At 42.7% G+C, this 22,943-nt stretch overlaps 1 protein-coding gene across 7 annotated transcripts in view; it reads left to right on the forward strand.

The window, feature by feature from the left end:
• The first annotated feature begins 1,564 nt into the window (after window positions 1-1,564).
• PDE5A (phosphodiesterase 5A) overlaps window positions 1,565-22,943 on the forward strand; it is a 158,716-nt gene continuing 137,337 nt past the window's right edge. Inside the window, exon 1 of one of the 7 annotated variants that reach the window (XM_002717227.5) lies at window positions 1,565-2,015. In XM_002717227.5, the coding sequence (XP_002717273.1) occupies window positions 1,894-2,015 (122 nt within the window). In that variant the 5' untranslated portion in view covers window positions 1,565-1,893. Of the gene's footprint in view, window positions 2,054-2,388; window positions 2,529-2,601; window positions 2,770-3,227; window positions 3,546-22,943 lie in introns of those variants that run through there. The other 6 variants (XR_007909494.2, XM_008267901.4, XM_008267898.4 and 3 more) reach the window with 6 other exon arrangements.

A 22,943-nucleotide genomic window follows, 5' to 3' on the forward strand; every position in this document is an offset into this window, starting at 1 on the left:
AACATCAAGAAAGTCTCTATTTCATGAGCGTTGTAATCACCATCACAGGAGACAACAGTCATTTTAAAAGCTGATCTAATTTATTACACTTCCCTCCCCCTATCCTATTGCTTTGCTTGCTTTTAATTAGTTGTAGTTACTTGACTGCAACAGTGAAGTTTCAGAGGAACTGAAGTTCCAAAAGGAAAATTATTCAATGCAGAAAAGATAAGCCATTGCAGTAGGGGACTGGACGACATTTTTAAAAAAGATTTATTCACTTATTTGAAAAGCAGAGTTACAGAGAGAGGAGGAGAAACCGAGAGCTCTTTCCATCTGCTGGTTCACTCCCCAGATGGCAATAAGGGCTGGAGCTGTGCCAGATGGAAGCCATGAGCTTCATCTGGGTCTCCCACATGAGGGGGTGGGGCAGGGTTGGAGTGCCAAGCATTTAGACCTTCTGCTGCTTTCCCAGGTGCATTAGCAGGGAGCTGGATCAAAGTGAAGCAGCGGGGACACAACACAGGATGCCGGCTTCACAGGCAGCGGCCTCAGTGCTATGTCATAGCGCCGGCTCCTGGAAGCCATCTCTTTAAAGTTTCCATATTACCAATTGAATGATGTGTATGTATGTAGTGAGTAACACCTTACATTCACGCCAGGAGCATTTTGAAGGGAGCTTGTTAAAAATATGTCAGCTGAATCACTTTTGATATATTACTGCTAATGGTGTCATTCACACATTGTGCAACATAAAACTCCAAATTTAATTCTGCCAAAAAAATTAGGTCATTGCAAAATGCCACATTAAAACTCCAACTTGCTGCGTGACGGGGAAATGAGGATGAGGACAAAGCAAAGGAAGACACTAAATCCCTTTTTTAAAGCATGATCAGAGGACACACACACTACGGTAGGAGGACTGGGCCCTTTTGGCTGTTAATTCCAGTCAACGAAAAAAATGACGAATTCATGCAAAATTGGGCCAATTGGTTGCTCTCTGCTGTATCCGGGTACAGTGCTTGCAACTTTACCCACTTGTACGGAGGTGCCCTTATTTCCCTAGGAAATCTCTCTCCATTTATAAAATTTATATCTGGTTCAATGGTTAAAGGCACTTAATTCATAGTCATCGTGGTTGTTACCTTTAGGGTGGGGCATGGCTTCCAATCTCAAATTTCACCTGGGAACCCCCCTCCCCCTCCCACCGCCTGGATTCCTCCAACTGCGCGGGGCTCCTGGCTGGAGCGCTTCGGGCCACTGTGAGATTTTGTTCAGAGACAGATCGGTGCCCCTTCCTCCCTGATCCGAGCCTTGGACTGGAGAAAAGCGAGCGGGACGTGTGCTTGTATTCCCAGGCCAGAGGGAAAGCGCCCAGGACAGCACTGTGCTCGCCCTCTGGGGGAAATCTTCCCTGAGCGGTCGCTTTCTGGGCTTGGATTAGGTCCTCTACTTCTGACCCTCGCCTCCCTGGTCCGCCTGTAGCTGCACGCGCGTACACACCCACTGTCACCTTCGCGCGCTCCCCTGGAGCCAGCCCGGCACACAGCGCACCCCAGCGGCCGCCTGCCTGCCTCCTAGCCCCGCCGCTTGGCTTCCGGAGAGCTCGCGGGTCCCCGTCGCGGCCGCCTGGGAACCACTGCACCCGAGAACCAGTCTCGGAAAGACCCCAGGGAGGGCGCGGGGCGGCGGCACCCGGCCCCGCCCGCCACACCTGGGAGCCCAGAGGAACCGGGAGGGAGGGGCGGGGCAGGAGGCTGGCCTAGCGCCGGGGCAGATTCACTGAAAGCCGGCCAGACCCGAGCCAGGCGCACGGGGAGGCTCTCGGGGCAGAGTCCTGCGCCTCCGAGGGAGGGACCCCAGCCCGGGTGCGAAGCCAGCCGCGGCTCGCCGCGGAGACGCGCGGCGCAGATCATGGAACCGGCCGGCCCCAGCCCTGGGCGGCCGCAGCAGCAGCGCGACACGGACTCGGTGGAAGCGTGGCTGGACGATCACTGGGACTTTACCTTCTCTTACTTTGTTAGGAAAGCCACCAGGTAAGAAGAGGACCCTCGGAAGACCCGGCCTGGGCACGGTGCGTGACCTGAGGCTGACCTCTCTCCCCTATTGAATTTCCCCCTTGGGTCACTCTTAAACTGTTCCCGGGTCCTTTGCTTTTGAAAGAAGCCTTCGGTCCTCTTACTGGGTAGAGACCTCCTCGACTTTAAATGAGCACAGTCGCAAACCCCAAGCGTCGGTTTCGATCCAACTTGCCCGCAAAGTTCAAATACAAAAGTGTATGTGCCCACCCCCTCGACCCCCGGAGTCCCCGCGGAAAGAGATGATACCCTGGAACCCCTCTTTTGTGTACCCTAAGTCCTCTTGGCAAAACCAAAATACGGTCTGAGCCCCTTCTCCGCAGCTCCGGAAGCACCATTTCCAGCTCGGTCCCAGCGGCCCCGCTCCTCCCCCGTGCCCCACGCCCTGGCCCTCGCGGGGCGGGGAAGCCGAGGGTAGGGACGAGACCACGAGGATCCCTAAAGCCAGCAACATGACGGAGCCCTCCCAAAGTGAGTGTGAGCGTCTTTGGCCCCCACCCCTTCCAGCCCCCCGTGGTCCCGCGCGCCTCCTTGCCCTCTTTTTTTTTTTTTTTTTTTTTTCCTCCAAAGGCTACGCCGCCTAAAGGAAGGCTCTGCCCAGAGGGTGGCGGCGCGCACACAAAGGGCGCAGGGGAGGCGCGGCAGCGAGCGGACCCCGGGGGCTGGCAGGTCCCGTGCGGCCCGCGGAGACCCCGGAGGCCAGCTTTCCCCGGTCTGTAGCCAAGCGCCGGGGTCGGCCCCTGCGGAGGGCGGGGAGGACGGAGTCTGTCCCCTTGGAGGCGGCTGCGCAGCGGGCAGTCGGGGCGTGCGTGGAAACTGCTCTCCGGAGAGTTGGGGAGGAACTGAGACCGAAGCAGAGGGACACGAAGGGTGGAGCGCAGAGAGCGCGGCGGGAGGGTCCCGCGAAGCCGTAGGAGTCGGAGCGAAGCCGGGGCGAGGCAGGCCTGCGCGCGCACTGGGGCTGGCTCCAGGACGCAGCACTTTGGAGAAAGGGCTCGAGCCCCGCCGCGGCCGATCCGGGGCTGCGGCTGTCGGTTAGCCGGTGCTGGCCGCTTGGGCCGGGAGAGCAACGCTCGCGAAGGCTGTGATGGTGGAGGAGCGGCCCGGGGCTGGGCGCTGGGCTCCAACCCGCCGGCGCGCGGCCGCGGCTCTGCCGAGCGCTCCCCGCCAGGGGGCGGCGCGGTGCGGAGAGAGCTCGCGGCCGCGGGCGGCAGAACGGCGGCGGGGGCAGTAGGGGAGCGGGCTTGGTGACACCGACCTCACCTGGGCGCGTCGCGTGCCCCACTCCGAGCCTCCTGGAGCCCAGGATCCGCGGAGTTCGGAAACGAACTTCCCACATTTGCTATGTTGCCTTTTGGAGACAAAACAAGGTACTTCCTGCAGCATCACCCCCTTCCCACTCTCCCTGGGGGCGCGGTAGGGACCTTGCGCGGAGTGGTGGCGCACTGGTCACACCGGCGAGGTGATGCCCAATCGAAAATGGACCGTGTGAGTTTCTGGGTTTTTGTCTTTACTCTCTTGCATTTCTTTGGGATCTTGGCTTGGGCCCCTTAATGTTGTTTTTCCTAACGAACGTTCAGAGCTGGTGTGGATTGAATTAATCGCAAGATCTTTTTGGTAGAGGCAAATCTGATCTGTGTTTCATTACTCAAACCTCCTTTTTCAAAGTCCTCCTCCCTGCTTTCGCTTTCTTCCTCCAGAATCCTAAGTCTGCAGAGGTCAGAGGGTAACCTTGAAAGTAGTTTCTTTCTGAAGGCACTGTTTCTGCGAGCTTGGGGTGAGGCACTGAGGCCGCGTGTGGACGCACAGCTTTCTGGAGGGGGTCACCTGCTACTCCTTGTGCGGTTTCCTTTCACTCTTGCATTGGCCCACCTTTGAGTTAGAGCACAGAGAATGGGGAGGGAGTCTGGAAGCAGGCTGATTTTTACAGTGCTTGTGGGATGATCAAGAGTTTGGAGAAGAAAGCGGTAGTGTGTGACTAGTCAGAGATAAGAACACTTTCAGAACCTGCCAAAACTTTGAAAGTATCACAGCTTTCTTACTGGGAAAGAGTTAATGAAGACACATTTATTTTCCCATTACTTCTCCTTCTGTGTAATATCAGGTTAGAATCCCAATTCTCAAAATTACAGTGCATACTCTGAAGTTTAGGTCATCCGAGGCTGCCAGCGACTTCTGTTTAACAGTTAGGGTTTTAAATGTTAGTTGATGGTGGCCATATAGGCTGAACATTTTCGAGTGTCTGTGTGTGTGTGTGTGTGTGTGTGTGTGTAATGTGTGTGTTGGGCATACAGTGGAAAACGAAAGTGTAAAGTATTTGAGAGTAATGCAGGCCTGCAGTTTTAAAACTTGTAAAGTTTTCAGACTTGTGCCAAGAACATAATTTAATCTAAGAATTTGTGTATACCCAAAAGTTTCTCATGAAACAGTATTCTGGTTTGGCTGTGTATTTGGTGGCATTAACGGAGAGGCTGGACTTCAGTTGATGATAAAAATGTCAAACTACTAAGCGCAGTGCAATCCACTTGATGGTAAAAGCGTATTGCATACATTCTAACTTAGCTTCAAAGAAATATTTTTAAGTAGAAAGTCAGATCACTTTGCTTTTTTCTGCTTTCCTTAGAGTGCGTAAGTGTAAAATGAGTATTGGATGTGATTCAATGAACCCCTGAATAGTTCTAAGGGGACAAGAGTCATGTGGCCCATTTTAAGAAATAAAATAAATGTAGATTCACTGATTGTTCATCTGCACCAGTCATCAGGCTTCCTGATGAAGGTACTTCTGCATTATTTAGTTGTCATTTTCATTCATGCATTCTTCTGCATCCTGCCTGTCCCTGGATCTGGAGTCATTGCACAGAGTGGAGGTTCTTGCATTCCTAAATCCCCAAACACCTGTGAATTTCCATTGTCTTTGAAGCAGTGATGCTGCTGTATCACACTGTTTCCTATAACTACCTTCCGATACAGAGCTAAGCACCTCATTAAAAGCTAAACCTTGGAGCATAGACATACATGGGCTTTCTTCATCACAACCTGTTTAGGTACATTTGAGAATGTCATTTGAACAGTTCATGACTTATCTGTTGGCATAAAGTTGATTTTGGGCTAATAAACCACATCTGGAAACCTCTCACCCTCCTGTGCTGCAGGCCTGGGATCCTGTGTTAACTGAGGACTCTAACGTGAAAGTGCTTACAAATGAAGCCCTTCCTGGTGCTAATACCACTTAGCAGCTGTTGTTATCCTTGACAGCATTATTAGAATAATGTTACCTTTCATTAGCTACTAATCAGCTCTGGGATTGTGGGTGTTGTTTTAGTCGTTTAATATTATAAAGGTGACACGATTGATTTTTATTCCTTTGTTTTGTACTAGGCAAAAGCTTGAGAATATTTGTCATATACTAGAAATATGAAATATTAAGTGAGGACAAGTTTTTATGACAGTGTGGATCAAAGTCCAGAAACCGATGTTTTACACTCCCGTGCTCGCTCTGATAGACATTTGACAGCAAATAGCTATGCTGAATTCAGTGAGGTTCCAGGTGCTCTGTTTGGGATTTCTTTTTTCTTTCTGTGTTTCTTTGTAATTCTTTTTTCATTTCTAGAAGTTGTACCATTTTTGTTTGCAAGGTGTTTATATTAAAATCAAGTGATGGAAATACTGTAAATATTGCTACTCATAATTAAAATTGTTTCTAGAATTATGATGGAATATAAACTTTTTCACAATTTTCAGGCAAGTGATTTGCTAAGCATATTTTGTTAGGCACATGTTAGTGCTGAAGACAATAAAGCCCTCTGGGCATTGACCGAGTCTCACTTCGCTATTATACATAATATTTTTATGATGGAAATCATGTTGTAGTAATGGCGCTGTCCACATAGCCAGCTCTAAACTGCCTTTTCATTCCCTTGAAGCAGTTCTTATAGATTGAATTCTTCCCCCCGGAGGAAGCTGTAGCAGCCCCTGAAATGATGTTTCTGATTACCCTTCTATCTCCAGCACTTTCCAAGTTCCAGAGCTTAGATCCACTTAGGACCCAAACTGAAAATGTGATAGAATGAATGCAATGGCAGTCAGTCATAGACAGATAGCTTGAAATAAACCCGTTTGTGAAGTGTAATACAGACTTAAGTAGACATGTTGCAAAATTCAGTAGCTTTTTTTTTCCAGCCTGAACATCTGTGGACATTGCCAGTATTTTCAGGAGATCATGTCCTCAGCACCTCCAGATCGGCAGTGTTTTCAGTGTTTTGATTAGGCTAGGCCACGAAGTTTCCTTTCTAGCTAGTTCCACCTACCTAAGTATGGACTCTGGTCTCTAATTTCTTTTAAAGTATTTGACAGTGTTTTCGAGTTGTACATGTAATTTGAACCTTCACCCCTATCTGATTACAGAGACTACATCTGAGTAAGATGCACTTCTTCCTCTACATGTGAAAATGAAGTTTTGTTTAGAACTTTGCTAGAACTGCCTGGTGTATTTTAATATTGCTTGGGAAAGATTTCTTTTGTAACCAAAAAAGGCTAAAGAGACCTGCATGACATATATTAGTTTATCCTGCATACAAATTTATTCTTTTCTGTTTTAATTTGAGAGGCATGGAGACAGAGGCCTCCTATCCTCTGGATCACTCCCCAAACGCCCACAAGAGCCTTGCTGAACCATGCCGAAATCAGGAGCCTGGAGCTCAGTCTGGGTCTCCCAAGTGGTGGTAAAGAGCCACCACCCTGTGCAGGGATCCAGCTGCCTGAGCCATCACTGCTGCCTCCCAGGTGCCCTTTAGCAGGAAGCTGGAGTCAGGAGTAGGGACAGGATTCAAACCCAGGCACTCTGATACGGGATGCCAGCTTCCTAGCGCAGCTTAACTCCAGCCCGCGCCTCACACACACACACACACACACACACACAAATACAAAATAGTTTTCAAGCTAATAATTCATTGTATCTATTACTGCTGAATTAAGATATATTTGTTTTCAGAGCTGATTGTAGGATACAGATCTTTTCCTATAATAAAAACAAAACAAAAACCTCAGTAAGAACTATAGGACAATTAAATAAATCAATGGGTTGACTGATAATTGGACAGTTGAAAAATGACTAATTTCTGAGTTTAGGATGCGGGCCAGCTACTGACTTTGCAGGACTTCCTATGAAATTAGTTTAGCTGAACAGAGATTCAGTTGACTAGTGTTACAGCTGATGGATGTGGCCTGGAAACATCTGTAATATCAGGTTCTCAGGAAAAAGTGCCTGTGAGCTACATACCTAGGAATAAAAATTGAAGAAAATCTTTCCACATGAGTCATTCATTTGATATTTAGCTCTGTAAATCTTATTTACTGACTTGGTGTTCTCATTTTATTTAAATTTTTTTTTTGTTTAGCGATGTAAGTGCTTTGTATTTTTTCTGAATGGTCAAAATTTCTGTTCATTGTCAACCAAATGTTTAAGATAGGTAAAGCAAATTGAATGTTAAGTCCATTAGAGTCATTTGGATAAATTTTCCAAAACCTTTCATTAAAGGGTTTAAAGAAGTCTATTTCTCTGATTTTTAGTTTGTAGTGAACAGTTATTACAGTCTCATGGGCCTTTGTTATCATCTTTATTCTTTGACAGAGGGACTGTTCTCCTGATTCTGAATTTCAAAACAAGAGTAACTTGTTGCAGCTTATCTTTTCTGAATAATTTTCTTATACATAAATTTGGAAGTGAAAAAAAAACCATTTGATATTATATCTCTAGAGATAATTATAAAAAATAAGAACCATCCTCTCTACTGCCTGTGGAACACCTATGCTAGAGGTATAGTAAGAAGACACAAGGTCCTAATCTTTTGGGGTGATGAAATAACTAACTCACACAGACATACAGGATTGCTGACTGTTAGAGGGGTCATGTAGTCCAATTTCTCAAGTATAAGTAATCTACTCCCATTAAAGAAAGATGCTTTTCATGATTTCCAATATATTAATTAAAAAGCTTTTGGTCACAAGTGACAGAAACAGTAACTCATATAATTGAAACATCAGGGCATTGGTTTAGCTGTGAAATCAGCTGATCAAATAACCTTGTCAAGATCCAGCCATCCATTTATCTGTCTAATCTGTCCATCTGTCTGCCCATGCTTCCTTCAATCCATCCTTCTTCCAGGGGTACAGAGCCATTTTTTTTTTTTTTTTTTTCTGCTGAGGGCCATTTGGATATTTGTAACAGCATTCACAGGCCATGCAAAATCATCAGCTTAACAATTAGCCTGGTATAGATGATTAATTTTGGGTCCCACCTGTGGTTGCCTTGGCAGGGCCAGATCAGATGGTTTCATGAGTCTTACATGGCTGGCCAATCAGACATTCCCTGCGCGGATCCATCATCTCTCCATCTTTCTATCTACCCACATCTGTCTGTATTTGCTTCTGATCTGTATTGCCTTTATTCCCCACGTGCTCTCTTCATAGACTGCAAAAGTTTCTTCTTGATCAGTGTGTGTGGGTCTTAAGCATCTAGTTTTAGACAGGCATCCTCTTTTCCCTGTCATTCCTTCCCGGAATCCTCTGGCCTTACTTGGTCATTTGTCTGCTCCGGACCAACCATTGTATCCAGTCTGGTGGAGTTGCTTGGCTGATCCTGAGGGGCAGGTAGCCCATAGTGAGACATATCATTGGAGAGGAGGAAAAAAAAATCCCAAATGAAAGTGATGTGTGCAGTTGCAGAAGTTCCTTGTATCTACTATATTTAGTGTTGCCTTTGTTTTATTTTAAGGTTAGTTAAATGTGGAATTTTTTACAGTCGAATAAATAAAAGTAAATATAATTTAAGCGTAGTTACATCATTTAAGCCAGTGTAATACCAAAATAAATTTGAAGCTAATTATGAACAAAATGATAAAACCTCAGCCAAATGCACATTGACAGCATTCATTAAATCACCCTTACAAAGTAAATATGGCCCTGACTGCCCAGTGAACAGCCTGCTGAGGTCAGCTGGCCTTTGCTACAATTGCCCTATGCTGAGTCACTTCTCTCACTGGAGCTGGTACAGAATACTGGCTTTTAGTTTTTACTTGGTGCAAAACCATATTTGTGTATTAGATTTACTGCTTTTATTTTCTTATTAACACAAATCTAAACTGGGACACTAAAATTGTAGGGCAGCCCTTGGTTATCAGGTGCTTATCCGAGTAATTTCAAGCAGACTTCTTTCATCTTGTTTTTGTTTGTTTGAATTATGATCAGTTTGAAAACACAAAGTGAAAGCATTTTCATAGAAAATGTACAGATTTTCAAACCATGCTAGTTTTGATCTTTTAGGGCTTTTTTTAAAAACCATGGATTGAGAAATACCAATCCAGTCCATCTAAGCTATAAAGGAAGTCAATTTTCATATTTACTGGGTAGATCTTGGTTGTTTTCTTTCGGATATAGTAGTTTTTCCTTGAGACATAGTCCATACCATGTGACCGTGAATGCATGGGAAATCACAAAACTCTATGTCCCTTCCAACTCTCAAATCTGAGTGTAAAACCATATGAAGCAATTCTGGATTTTATTTATATTTGGTCCCAGTAAGCTTCTCAGATGTTTTCACAGCTGGAGAGAACTTAGAAATGCTAAATAATTTTAGGCAGAGCATGCATTTCCCTACCATGCCAAACCCAAGCGAACTCCTCACTGTGGCTTCAGAGTAGATTGTGGCAGGATATCTATCACGCGGAGGTGCCCCACACGTCCCATTTTGTCTAATGCCCTTTTATTAATCTAAACCAGTGCTTTTCAAAGAGGAAAGGATGTTGGCATCTGATGGTGATGCTGATTTTTCTGTGAGAGAGATACTGCCTGGCACATTGCAGGTCATTAAACATAGCTGGACCTCAGACACTAAATGCCAGGAGCACCCCCATACTGTGACAGCAAGTCTGTTCCCACACCTTTCCAAACGTCCCCCCAGGGGCTGGCACCACTCCCTGGTGGGAGCCCTTTAGGATTTATTTCTGTTTATGATGAGGAAGGGCCCTAGATAGGACAAACTTAGACTTCAACTCTAGAACAACCTTTCTAAAAGTATGCTTTTGGGAACGTTACTCTCTCTGTAAAATGGAATTGACCTCATAGAGATCTTAAGAAAATGAAGTGATATGGTACATATGTCCTGATCTGTGTTAGTAGTGGTTTTGAGGAGTTTACCAATTTACCTTGAGAATTATCAGAGTCTTAAATATAATCACACACTTTAACACTCGTTCCCTTACTCTGGTATGTGGCAATCAGAACACAGTAGCGACTGTGCAGACTTGCAGTACCCTTCTTATTTTCACATGAAACATTATTAATGGTTTAGACAGAAGCTTTGGTAGGATTGAGGAAGATACTGGGAAGGGAAATGGAAAGGGAGTCCAGACCCCCAGATTTTGCTCCCAGCCTTGCTATTATGGGTTTTGTGACTGGCCCAAGTTAATAAACCTGGACCTTCAGCTGGGAGGCAAGAGGGGCTGAGGAATCAAAGCAGAGAGATTCATAAAGTAGCTTAAAAATCTCCATCTGCTCCAAGAATTCTTTATTTTTGCTAGGAGAGTATCAGCTTCTCAGATTGAGTAGTTTAGTTCTTTAAAGTATTTTTCCGAATTTGAGTAGTGGATCCAGATCAAATTATGCAAACAACATAACTACAACTGTGTAAAGTAAGGATCCAAGAGCAGGAAGTAGATCCAACATTATTTTCTCTGAATTATTTTCGCATTTTTCCTACAGATAATTTTAGCAGATTAGCACACAAGTTGTCACTCTTCCTTCCCAGTCAGAAAATTTAGTGCACTTTTTGTAATTCTATAATTACTGATTAATTTACATGACTAATGAAAAAAGCATTGAAAGATGAAAGGTTGACATTTTAATAGTAGAGTTGTGAACATGGAGATGCACTGGACTTTATGAATTTTTCAAATACAGCCAGGAAAGTTTTCCTGTGTCTTGTTTGAGCCATCCTAGAAATATCCTAAAAAGTGACTGCCAAAGGGACTTGAAGTGTAGCTGCCCTTGAGATCCAGGGTGGCATCAAGCTATATTTAGAATTTCCCCCACATAAGTCCCCTTGGATTAAAAAAAAAAAGTCAATTTATTCCCAAATCACCTACAGCAAGGAGCTAAAGCATTCTTTTATGAAATATTAAAAACATGTTCCAGATAACTAATCATGGTTATTGAAATATTGCTGTGGTTTCCATCACTGGTAACTATTGTATATTTTTTCACATTTGTTGTCAAACAATTTTATTATTGATGTTTTGGGGAAGAAAGTGCCCAATATCTAACTTATTTAAGGGGAAAATTAATTTGTAAGTAATTAATGGAACAACAATAGCATACAGTCTTGCATTTATTTTTTTTTTCTCAATTAAATGTGCAGCTAGCTCCTAATGTTTTATGTAGAATTCAGAAAATTTGCCATATCTAATTGTACTTATTGGTGTAGGGAATCCATTTTTTTCAATTTTAATTTCAAAAAATAGTAACATTAAATCAATTTTTTTCCATACAAAGTGTTTCTGTAGAGAATGTGGTGCTTGTATATTAGAAACTTAAAACGAAGCAATGGCTGACATCTGGTTATTCCATGTAAGCCCATTGAATAAATACTTTTTATTGAAATAAATATGTTTAAAAAATAGAGACCATTTAATTTTCAATTAACTTAAAAATGATAACTATCATTTATTAAACACTGTGTGTCAGACTCCATCTTATCACATTTCCTTTCATTTTCTTAGGGAGCCCTGAGAGGTAAGTAGCCATTATTTCCATTTTACAAAGCGAGTAAATAATGTACCCAATGTCATATTGATAGAAAGAACTGGATCCAAGGTGGAAGGGTGAGTCTGTTCCACCCTAGGACCCTGAAGAACCACTATGCTATACTGAAAGTCACTGTCAATGTTAATGGAAGCAAAGCAAAGATTGAATACTGGGAAGAATGTACTCAGGAAGAGGTTAACGTTTCTCCCAGGGCCTTTTAATATGCAAGCACGTTACTTAATGATGTGCCTGGAGACTTTGCCCAAGTGAGTTTAGTTTCCGTATATAATTGTAGAGTATAAAAAGGGGAAAATCTCAAATGACATTTTAAAATAGAGTGGCTGGAAATTTAGGTACTAGGCCATCACAATTTTATTTTTAGTATTAGAACACAAATGTCCCAAGTACAGGATATTTTCAAAGAATATTTAACCTTTGATGCAATTGTTTTTGGCCAAAGTGCAAGACACATAAACGAGTTACTCTACAAGTCGGTTTCACCTAATTATATTTCTAACTTGTGGGGCTATTATGTTTATATCAGAATTTTACTTTGTATTGTAAATATTTCTTCTGCTTACTTTTCTAGAAGCCAGTACTCCATAAAACCTAGACAGCATATTGTAATTAATTTTCCCTTTCAAGACACTCAAAATGTCAAATATATATTTCAAGGCACTGCTGTCTTTTTCAAGACTCGTTTTTTTTTTAAAAGATGAGTGAATAGTTCACCTCTGGTAGACAGTAGCTACTTGACACAGAGACCCCTTAAGGACACAGGCATTTCTCTGTGTGTCCCTTTTGCTAATCATTTTTAAAACACTGTTTGGTTTTCATGTCCTAGTTAATACTTCTGGCATTTGAAAGAAGCTGTGACATGTCTAGATTAGTGACGAATTCCTAAAACAGACTCTGAATACCTGGGATGGAATTATAATCTTGAGTGAAAATGGGAAATTGGAAATTGGGGGATGTTTCATGTGCCAGGTGACACATTGTTTTCAATGAATATTATTGATCAACTTATAAATTTTGAGAGGTGAGGAGACAACTTAAACCTCTTTTTTTTTTTTAAAAAAAGGGTTGATTTATTTGAAAGTCAGAGTTACACAGAGAGAGAAAAGGAGAGGCAGAGAGAGAGAGAGAAAGAGGGAAAAAGAGAGAGAGAGAGAGGTCTTCCATCACCAGTTCACTCCCCAGTTGGCCGCAATGGGCCAGAGCTGCACTGATCCGAAGCCAGGAGCCAGGAGCTTCTTCTAGGTCTCCCACGTGAGTGCAGGGGCCCAAGGTGTTGGGCCATCTTCTACTGCTTTCCCATGCCATAACAGAGAGCTGGATTGGAAGTGGAGCAGCCAAGACTCAAACAGGTGCCTATATGGGATGTTGTCATTGCAGTCGGCAGTTTTACCCACTCTGCCACAGCACTGGCCCCACTTCTTTCAATGGCTGTAAAAAGAGACACCACCAGTTTGGCAGCATTTAATTTGATGATTAAGTTAATTGAGACTGGCATTTTAAAAAAATGGTGCTTTTTATCAGCTCTACAAATATGAACACACAGGACGTGTTGAATGAAAGAAATAGCACTCACTTCAGCCACGTGTGTGATTTTGAGAAACTGTCAAAACCATTGTAAACACTGATGACCATTCGCCTTCTCATTTTCCTATGCCCCAGAATTGCCCTCGTCTTTCTGTCTCCTTCACAAGTGAACTTACCCTTAAAACTCTGTTACCCAAGACTCCCAGGGTCCCATGCTGGAAAACGCAGCAGTTTGAGTGTTGCTCGATGCTGCACCACATGGCAACCTCATCTAGGGGGGCTCAGCCCTGTGAAGCCGCCTCCTGAAATTCAATGTGTTAACCATTATTCTTAATGACACTGGTTTTGATACTAAATCACTAATGCAGGAGCACTTTGAGCTGCAAGAGTCTTCCCTAAAGTCATAAATTAGGATAATAAACGTGGGATTGTATTCATTGTTTAAAAAGATTTAAGTCACAATTATGACAGGCGCTCATGGCAAGTTTTTGGCAACTTCCATTTGGTTTTATTTCCTGCCGTCTAATTAATCTGAATTTTGTGAGTTCTCTGCTTGCTCGGTGTGGGAAAGGGTGTATTAGTGAGCCTCAGCCCGCATCTGGGGTACAGACACATGTGAACCCACAGGTGGTAATGGCATTAGTGTCACCTGACTGGAATAACTCTCACCAATGACTCTGGTACCCTCCAGGATTTCTGCAGTCAGTTTAAGACATGTTGTAAAAGTTTAAATACAAAAGCAATTTACCGATTAAAAAAAGGATGTGTACTACAATTCATTTATGAGGTAAGAAAATTTTTTTGTAATAAAATAAGGTAGGAAATAAGAGACCGGAGAATAATAAAACAGAATTTGGTGAGGAGCCGGGAAGATTTGGATAGGATGTTAGACATCAGGATCCTGTCATTGATTCTGCATTCTTGGCATCCATTTTCATTGCGTTTCCCTTGGCCATGGCCTGTTGTCTTTCATTAACAGCCTTGTAAAAGTTAAATCAACTGAAAGACTTCAAGCCGCTGTGCTTTCTGATTGCTCCCAGGTTTGCAGGCTGTTAGCAAGGACGTGCTCAGACAAGCAAGCTCAGCGACTCTAAATTATTAGTGCTTGTAGCAAAGGGGAAAATACCTCAGTGGAGCTTGCCTCTGGTTTTTTCACTCAGATGGCTATGATGTAATTTAACCTTTTTTTTTTTTTTTTTTTTTTTTAAACTCTGAGTCTTTGTAAAGAATGGCACTTGGAAGTATCTGCTTCGGCTTGGCCAAGGTGTACATCCACAGTGTACACAGTGCATGCTGTTAGCCTACACCCCGGCCCTGTTAAGTCCCCTCTGCCGTGCGCTTGTTCCACTAGGAACACAAACTTTTCACCCCCATCCTTTTGCTGAATCTCTGGGCTGAAGTTTGAGGACATGAACAGCAGTGGCTCCTTACCCCAGCCCTCCATCTCCACTGGAATAAGCCCCAAGGGTGCAGGAGAGACAAAAAGCTCACATATGTGGAAGATTCTGATGTGCTTCCATAAGCATTTCCTAAAAAGTGAAGGAGTCTGGAGGCTTCCCATATTTAAAGATGAGGAAGTTGAGGCACAAAACAGGGTTAGGTGAATGGACAGACCCGAGGACTACCTCCTGGCCTGTTGCTAGTGCAGGCCGCTGTGTGCCGAGCTGTTACCGCAGGAGTCCCTATTTATCACTAAAGAACTCAGAACTCCAGAGAAGTTACGGTCCCTTTACCATCACGTCTAGTGGTGTTGTAGCTGGAACTAGGGTTACCTCCTGCTTACTTGCTTGGTGGTCTCGACTTGACACCATGCTGAAGACAGCAACTTGTACTTCATAAAGAGGTCAGACCTGGTAAGTATTTTCCCTATTTTATCAAGGATGAAATTGGAACTCAGTGGAAGAAAATAGCTCTCCACGAGTCCCACATTCCATTAGTAGCAAATGCTAAGATTAGAACTCAGGACTCTGAATGCTTTGTGATCTCAAAAATTGTTAGTAAGCAGAGGGTGGGTGTATGGTGGGGTAGTAAAGGCACCATTTGAGACAGCTGCCTCCAATATTAGAGTGCCTAGGACCGAGTCCTGGCTCTATCCCTAGTTCTAGTTTCCTGCTCACAGACACTATGCAAAGCTCAAGGAATTGGATTCTTGCCACGGAGAAACAAGGCTTGAGTTCCCAGCTCCTGGCTTTGCCTGGCCCAGCCCCAACTGTTGTGGGTATTGGGAGAGTGCGCCAGAGGAGGAGAGATCTCTTTGTCAGTTGGTCTGTCTTGTCTTTCAAATAAATAAAAAATTTAAATTTCTTTACAAAGAATTTTTAGCAATTAGCATATCTCTTTCCTGTAAAAAGACTACCAGTTGGCTGGCAACGACATGGCTCACTAGGCTAATCCTCCACCTTGCAGCGCCAGCACACCGGGTTCTAGTCCCGGTCAGGGTGCCGGATTCTGTCCCGGTTGCCCCTCTTCCAGGCCAGCTCTCTGCCGTGGCCAGGGAAGGCAGTGGAGGATGGCCTAAGTGCTTGGGCCCTGCACCCCATGGGAGACCAGGATAAGTACCTGGCTCCTGCCATCGGATAAGCGTGGTGCGCCAGCCGCAGCGCGCCGGCCATTGGAGGGTGAACCAACGGCAAAGGAAGACCTTTCTCTCTGTCTCTCTCTCTCACTGTCCACTCTGCCTGTCAAAAAAAAAAATTTAAATAAAAATAAAAAAAGACTACAGGTTTTGTTTTTGTGCCCCCCCCCCCACCCCCGTAGAATATACGGTGTGGCTTGGAGAGCAAAATAAATGCTTGATTTAAGGAGCAATGTTCTGCTCTAAGAGCAAATTATTAATCCCAGAGCATCAGAAGACCCAGTGATCATACCTAGGGCACAGTGTGGTAGTCCTTTGTGCTCTGTCAGTGATAACATTAGAAACTTGATAGTTTAAGATACAATTAGTGTGCTACAGAGAACCTACCTTTTCTTTGGTTTTGTGTCACCAAGAATTTCAATTAAGGGGGAAAAAAAATAGAATGACCACAGTGGCCAGATGAAATACAGGGCACCAGTTCAATTTGAATTCCTGATACTATTTATGCTATAAAAATTGTTCATGGTTTATTTGAAATTCAGTTTCAGTTGGGTGTCCAGTATTTTTGTTTGTTGACTCCAGCAACCTTAAGACTCGTCTGTAACACATTTATTATACATTATTTTCAGTGCAGTGCTTTAGGTTTTTAAAACATGACCTGCTTTCAGAGAAACATAGACATGATGGGATTCAGTTGGGCTTTTTGAAGGGTACTATCTTCAAGAGTCTTTGTTCTTTGACTCTTTTGAGATAGAATTTTTCTCAGTGTGATAGTGTGTCATCCTTTCATGGTCTGATTGTGGAGGAAAATTAGAGCGTGTGTTTATTGTAGGTGGTCCTGTTCTCTCTCTGCCTTCTCTGCTGGAATTTGGTTTTGACATTCGCATTCAGCTAGACCTGAGGGAGTGCTTTCTTCCTGATGAGCACTGATGCTGTGGGAATTTATATATTATTATAGGTCATAGAATCTGCGATAGGAAACTTGGATTTGATTGCTGGCCTTGCCACCAAATAGTAGCATGATTTTCTTCCAGCCACTTAATTCAGCTTCATACTTTAGAAAGTAGAATTGTTAATGCCTACCTCACTAGATTTAAATTAAATGATGCTTCCCCACATACCATTAATTGAATATTTTTCAAAATCCCCTAAAATCAAGACAGAGAAGGGAAAATTGAGATCCTGTCCCAGACCATGGAAGTGATTGGTCAAGTCAGATCTACCACTTGGTTTTCTTGAATCGCTTATACTGAACATGTTCACACACATCTTTTCCATCCTTAGTTGTATACACTTAACTTCATATACCAGCAAAATCCCATATGTGTATAACTTAGCTGCTGAGCATAATGTGAACTTAAAGTTTGGAGGGGAGAGATCACTTTACTGTTTGTCTGAGGTTGCTCATTATTTACTGTAACCTTGGCACCCAGCAGAATGTCTCATGGGAATCTTGGCTTTATGGGAATAATTCATCCCAAAGAAAGGACACTTAAAAGTCAATCCTATCCAAATGAAAAAGAAATTAGTGTAAAGATCTTGAGTCAGACTTTATCTTGAAACATGGAACCACATATTTTGAAAATAAATAGTTTCAATCTAATAGAATTTAAATTATAATGAAAACTCCATGCTAATTATTAGAATAAACAAGTTTCTGGCAAAGCTGTAACCACAAACAAGAGCTTCACTTTGTTTGGCTTTTGCAGTGGGATCATAAAGGAATTATCTTTCACAAAAATTCTTTTTGAATAAAGAGTTGAAGGCTTCAGCTTTTCTAAGGAGCTTTCATTCTTAATAATCAGAGTGTAATTCTTTGAATGTTATTTTTTTCCAGATATTCAGATCTGTCATGTCAATATCCTTATTGAGTTTTCTTTCTTTATTAGTTGGTCTTTCTTTGGTCTTAAACCTTTGTTATCAATTGCTTTGTGTAATATTAGAATGGTTCTTTCTCTACCACCACTTTTAACTACAAGAAAATCTGTATTATGTTAGTCTGTTTGGACTGCTACAATAAAATACTTTAGGTTGGGTAATTTATAAACAACAGAAACTTACTGCTCATGTTCCAGAGGCTGGAAAGTCCAGATCAAAGTGCCAACAGACTTGGTGTTTAGTGAGGGCCTGTTCTTCATGGATGGTACCTTTGATATAGCCTCACATGGTAGAAAAGCAAAAGGGTTTAGCAAGCCCCCTTGGGCCTCTTATAAGGGCATTAATCCTACCCATGAGGCTGAGCTTCCCCAAAGGCCCTACCTCTTGATACCTCTCAGTCAAAAAAAAAAAAAAAAGATAGTTATTAGTCTTAGGAGGAAAGACCCACTTCACACAACAACATAGGTCATGCCATGCAAAGAATACCTGGAGAGAGAGGTATGAGAGATGGTGTAATTGCATTTGCGGTTGGTTCATAAGTGAATGTTTTGATGTTATGATAATGTGAGTTTTCTTTAGTAGGTGCGTAATTACAGGAATTTAGATAATCAATAATATGGTCATGGGAACTCCTCTTCCATTACTGGGGATTAAAAAAAAATTGTTGATTAAATGAATGAAAACACTAGACCAGCTTTTCCTATGCCATTTAATACTGTTATTCTCTGTAAGAAGATATCTACAAATTAAACATTTATGAGAAAAATTAAACATATTAACCCAAAACAGAGTTTTTAAAATTTCTGTTTATTCAAGAGGCAGGCATGTGCACACACACACACATACACACACACACTCACAGAAAGAGCTTCCATCTGCTGATTCACTCCTTAAATGTCCAGCAGCCTTTGTCAAAGCCCAGAGCCAGGAACTCAATCCAGATCTCCCAAGTGGATGGCAAGAATGGAACCAGCTGCGTCATCATCACTGCTTCCCAAGGTTTGCATTAGCAAGAAGCTGGAGTCAGGAACAGGAGGTGGGAATTGAACCCAGGCACTCAAATGTAGGATGTGGGCATCATAACTGGTCTCTTAACTGTTACACCAAATACCTGCCCCTAGAGAATTTTTTTAGCACTGAATCTTCTTAAGACATTTACTAGGCACAAAAGGGTATGTAGGGATGTATCAGCCGTGATCAGTTAGGAAGCTTACATCCAAGGCATGATGAACATTAACAGCTAAAACAGGACGTTGACTTTGTTTAACAAATATGCCAGCATTCAGATATTCAAATGACTGCTTCTTTAAAGAGTTATTGATTTATGTATTTAAAAAAGTTACAGAGAAAGAGAAGCAGAGGGAGAGGGGAGAGAGGGCAGGGGAGAGTTCTTTCATCCTCTGGTTCATTCCCCAAATGGCTGTCATGGCCAGAGCTGGACCAGGCCAATGTTAGGAGCCAGGAGCTTCATCTGGGTCTCCCACATGAATGCAGGGTCCCAAGGACTTGAGCCATCTTCCTCAGCTTTACCAGTCAGCAGTGAGCTGGATTTGAAGTGGAGCATCTGAGACTCGAACTGGTACCGATGAGGGATGCTGGTACTATGGGCAGCAGCTTAACCAACTGTGTCATGATGCCAGCCTCTCAAATGACTGTTATCTCTTTTGATGCATTAGGAGTCTTCATTTATTTATTCACGAAATATATACTGGGGCAGGTGTTGTGTTGCAAGCAGTTCAAGCCACTGAATGAGATACCTGGGTGCCATACCAGCGAGCTGCGGATCAAGTCTTGGCCTCCACTTCCAATGCTGGCTTCCTGCTAATGCACATGGGAAGCAGAAGACGTTGCCCATGTACTTGGTCCCTGCCATCCATGTGGGTGACTCAGATGGAGTTCTTGGCTCCTGCTTTGACCTGGCCTAGCCCTACCTGTAGTGGGCATTTGGGGGGTGAACCAGAGGATGGAAGATGTCTCTCTGCCTTCTAAATAAATACATCAATAAATCTTTAAAAAAAGAAATATCTACTGAGGGACTGTGATGTGGTTGGCACTGATTAAGTGCAAGAGGTCAGCGGTAGACAAGTAGCACTGGTGAAATTTATATCTTGTCCAAGGAGACAGACCATACACCAACGGACTAGTAAACTAGAAAAATAGCAGATATTGAGAAAGTGTAGAAAACAAGATGGGGTTGAGCGATTTTAGGTGGAATGATCAGCAAAGACCTTTCGAAGTGGAATGTGGAGGTAATCAGCTGCGCAGGTGGAGATGAGGGGCAGTTGGAGCTCCGTGTGCTTGAGGAATGCCACGAGGCCAGCACAGGAGCAAGGAATTTACAAAGTGATAGAGGAGTAAAAGCCTTCAGGTTTTATTCTCTTTTTAATGAGAAGCCAAGTACTGTAGTTAGGATGCAAGATTTACTTTGATACAAGGTTACTGTGGACCACTTCTACTGTGTGGAGAATGGATTGAAAGCAAAATCAGAGACCAATTAGGGGGCTGTGGCCAAGATCCAAGTGAAATGTGGTGAGGCCCAGACCAGGGCAGTAGTCACAGGAGAAGTGAGCAGGTTGGGATAGAGGACTTTTGGGACATGAGTTAATGGAACTTGACTGCTTGACTGAATGTGAGAATTGGAGTAAATAAGTTTAGAGTTCTTAGATGTTTGAGTAACTGGGGAGGTGAAGGTACTACTTATTACCATGAAGAGAACAGACAGGGAATGAGACTGGGGAATTTGATGAGTAGGGAATTAGGAGTTCTGTATTCATCATTAAAAAAAAAGATTATTTATTTGGGAAGCTGATGGGGAGAGAGAGGAGACGAGTAGAGTGCTCATCTGCTGGATCACTCTGCAAGTGCCTACAGCAGCTGAGGCTGTGCCAGGTCAAAGTTGGGAGCCAGGAACTCAGGAGCAGCCTCCCATGTGGGTGTCAGGATCCCAAGTCCTTGAGCCATCACCTGCTGCCTCCCACATGGTGTGTGTTAGGAGGAAGCTGAAATTGGGGGGTGGAATTGGGACTCAAACCCTGGCACTCTGATAAAGGATGCAGGTGTCCCAAACAATGCCTTAACCATTAGGCCAGTCACTCAACCCATCACCGTTTTATCTATTTAGACATCCACACAGTTGTCACATGGCTTAATAATTTAAAAGGAGTGGTGGGCATTTAACTTGGCTATTGAAATGATGGTTAAGGTTGTCCGTTCCTCCATCCAGAGTATTTGAGTTCAGTACTTTTCTATGACTCCTGACTGCAGCTTCCTGCTAATGCACACTCTGGCTGAAATAACTGGGTCCCTGCCACCCACCTGGGAAATGTGTATGGTCATACCAGTTCCCAGCTCCGGCCCTGGCCCTATCCTGCTATTGTAAGCATTTGGGGAGTAATCCAGTGGATAGGCGCTCTCTGTCTCTGTCTTTGCCTTTTAAATAAATATAAAAATTTGCTTATAATTTTTAATTAAATTGTAATTAAATTATATAATAATAATATATATTTTATATAGTATATGTATTATATCTGTTTACATTTTAAAACTATAAAGGATATCTTCATTTTCCATTGAGAAGGCAAGAGATACATTTGGGCCAAGTCTTAGATTTGTTTTTGAAATAATTCAAATTCCTATTTCATACTGATGTAACAATTGAGTTACATGTACATATTTAAAATCACACCAGATATGTTAAACACACTACTTTTCTTCTGACATTTCACAAATCAATTCTTTTTTTTTTTTTTTTTTGAAAGAACAAGAGAGAGAAAGAGATCTTCCATCTGCTGCTGGTTCACTCCCCAGATGGTTGCAACAGTGGGGGCTTGGCCCCACTGTTTTGATGTTGATGTCTTAGCCACAACTAGTACAATTTTGGGAGTTACATAGACATTTCCCAGGGTTTGTCACCCTCATTTCTAGTCATGTTTTTTGAAGTAGAACTTCATTTTGATCAATGCATGTTGTCCTCATGGGGAATTTGTCCTAAGCCACAGCATGCAGTTATAAAACATGAGAACAGTTATATATATTTAAATCTGTGTAGGGAAATCCTTGTAATCTGTGCACCATTATTTTTCTTTGTAGTCCCAATTTTTAACATCTCTTTCCCTATAAAGTCAGACAATTCATAAGACCAGTGAAGCTATTTCTTTTAAATTACATAGAGGATTTAAAATTTTGTAATTGACAAATACTGTACATATTTATGGTACATAACATGGTGCTCTGATACATGTATTTTTTTAACAAAGATTTATTTACTTATTTGAGAAGCAGAGTTAGAGAAAGGTCTTCCATCCACTGGTTCATGCCCTCTGCAGTGGCCAGAGCTGGGTTGATCTGAAGCCAGGAGTCAGGAGCTTGTTCCGAGTCTCCCACGCAGATGCAGAGGCCCAGGGACTTGGGCCATCCTCCACTACTTTCCCAGGCTATTAGCAGAGAGCTGGATCAGAAGTGGAGTAGCTCATATGGGAGCCTATATAGGATGCCAGCATCACAGGCAGAGGTTTAACCTACTACGTCACAGAGCCGGCCCTGTACGTATATATCTTAAGCTAATTAACATACGCATCACATCACATAACTTTTCCTTTTTGTGTGTATGTGATGAAGGCACTTAAAGCTGACTGTCAGTATTTTTCAAGTATACTGTCCCTTGTTATTAATTGTAGTTTCCGTGTGGTACAAGTGATCTCTTGGACTTATTTCCCCTAACTGAAATTTTACATCTTTGACAATTGTTTTCTAAAGAGGTCTCTAGAAGATTTTTATAATTATATCCAACATTGAAATTATGAGGTAATGTCCTCTTTTTATTTTGACCCTAACGTTTCAGATGTGATTAACAAATAATACATCATTGTTTACATTTATGAGATATTCGTTTAGTTATTTTAAAGACTCAGAAATAAGCAGTTGCTTCATTTCCATTTCCACATCTTTTATTTTCATTTAGTAAATCATGGTGATCACACATGTCAGTATGTATAACTGTTTTTAATGTCTGTCTTGCATCCCATTGCATAAATGTACTGTGATATAGTTACCCTTCTATTGGTAGTATTGTTGATTTTGATCTTTGCTATATC

This window comes from Oryctolagus cuniculus, chromosome 8 (genome assembly GCF_964237555.1).
Source record: "Oryctolagus cuniculus chromosome 8, mOryCun1.1, whole genome shotgun sequence".
NCBI classification, from domain to species: domain Eukaryota; kingdom Metazoa; phylum Chordata; class Mammalia; order Lagomorpha; family Leporidae; genus Oryctolagus; species Oryctolagus cuniculus.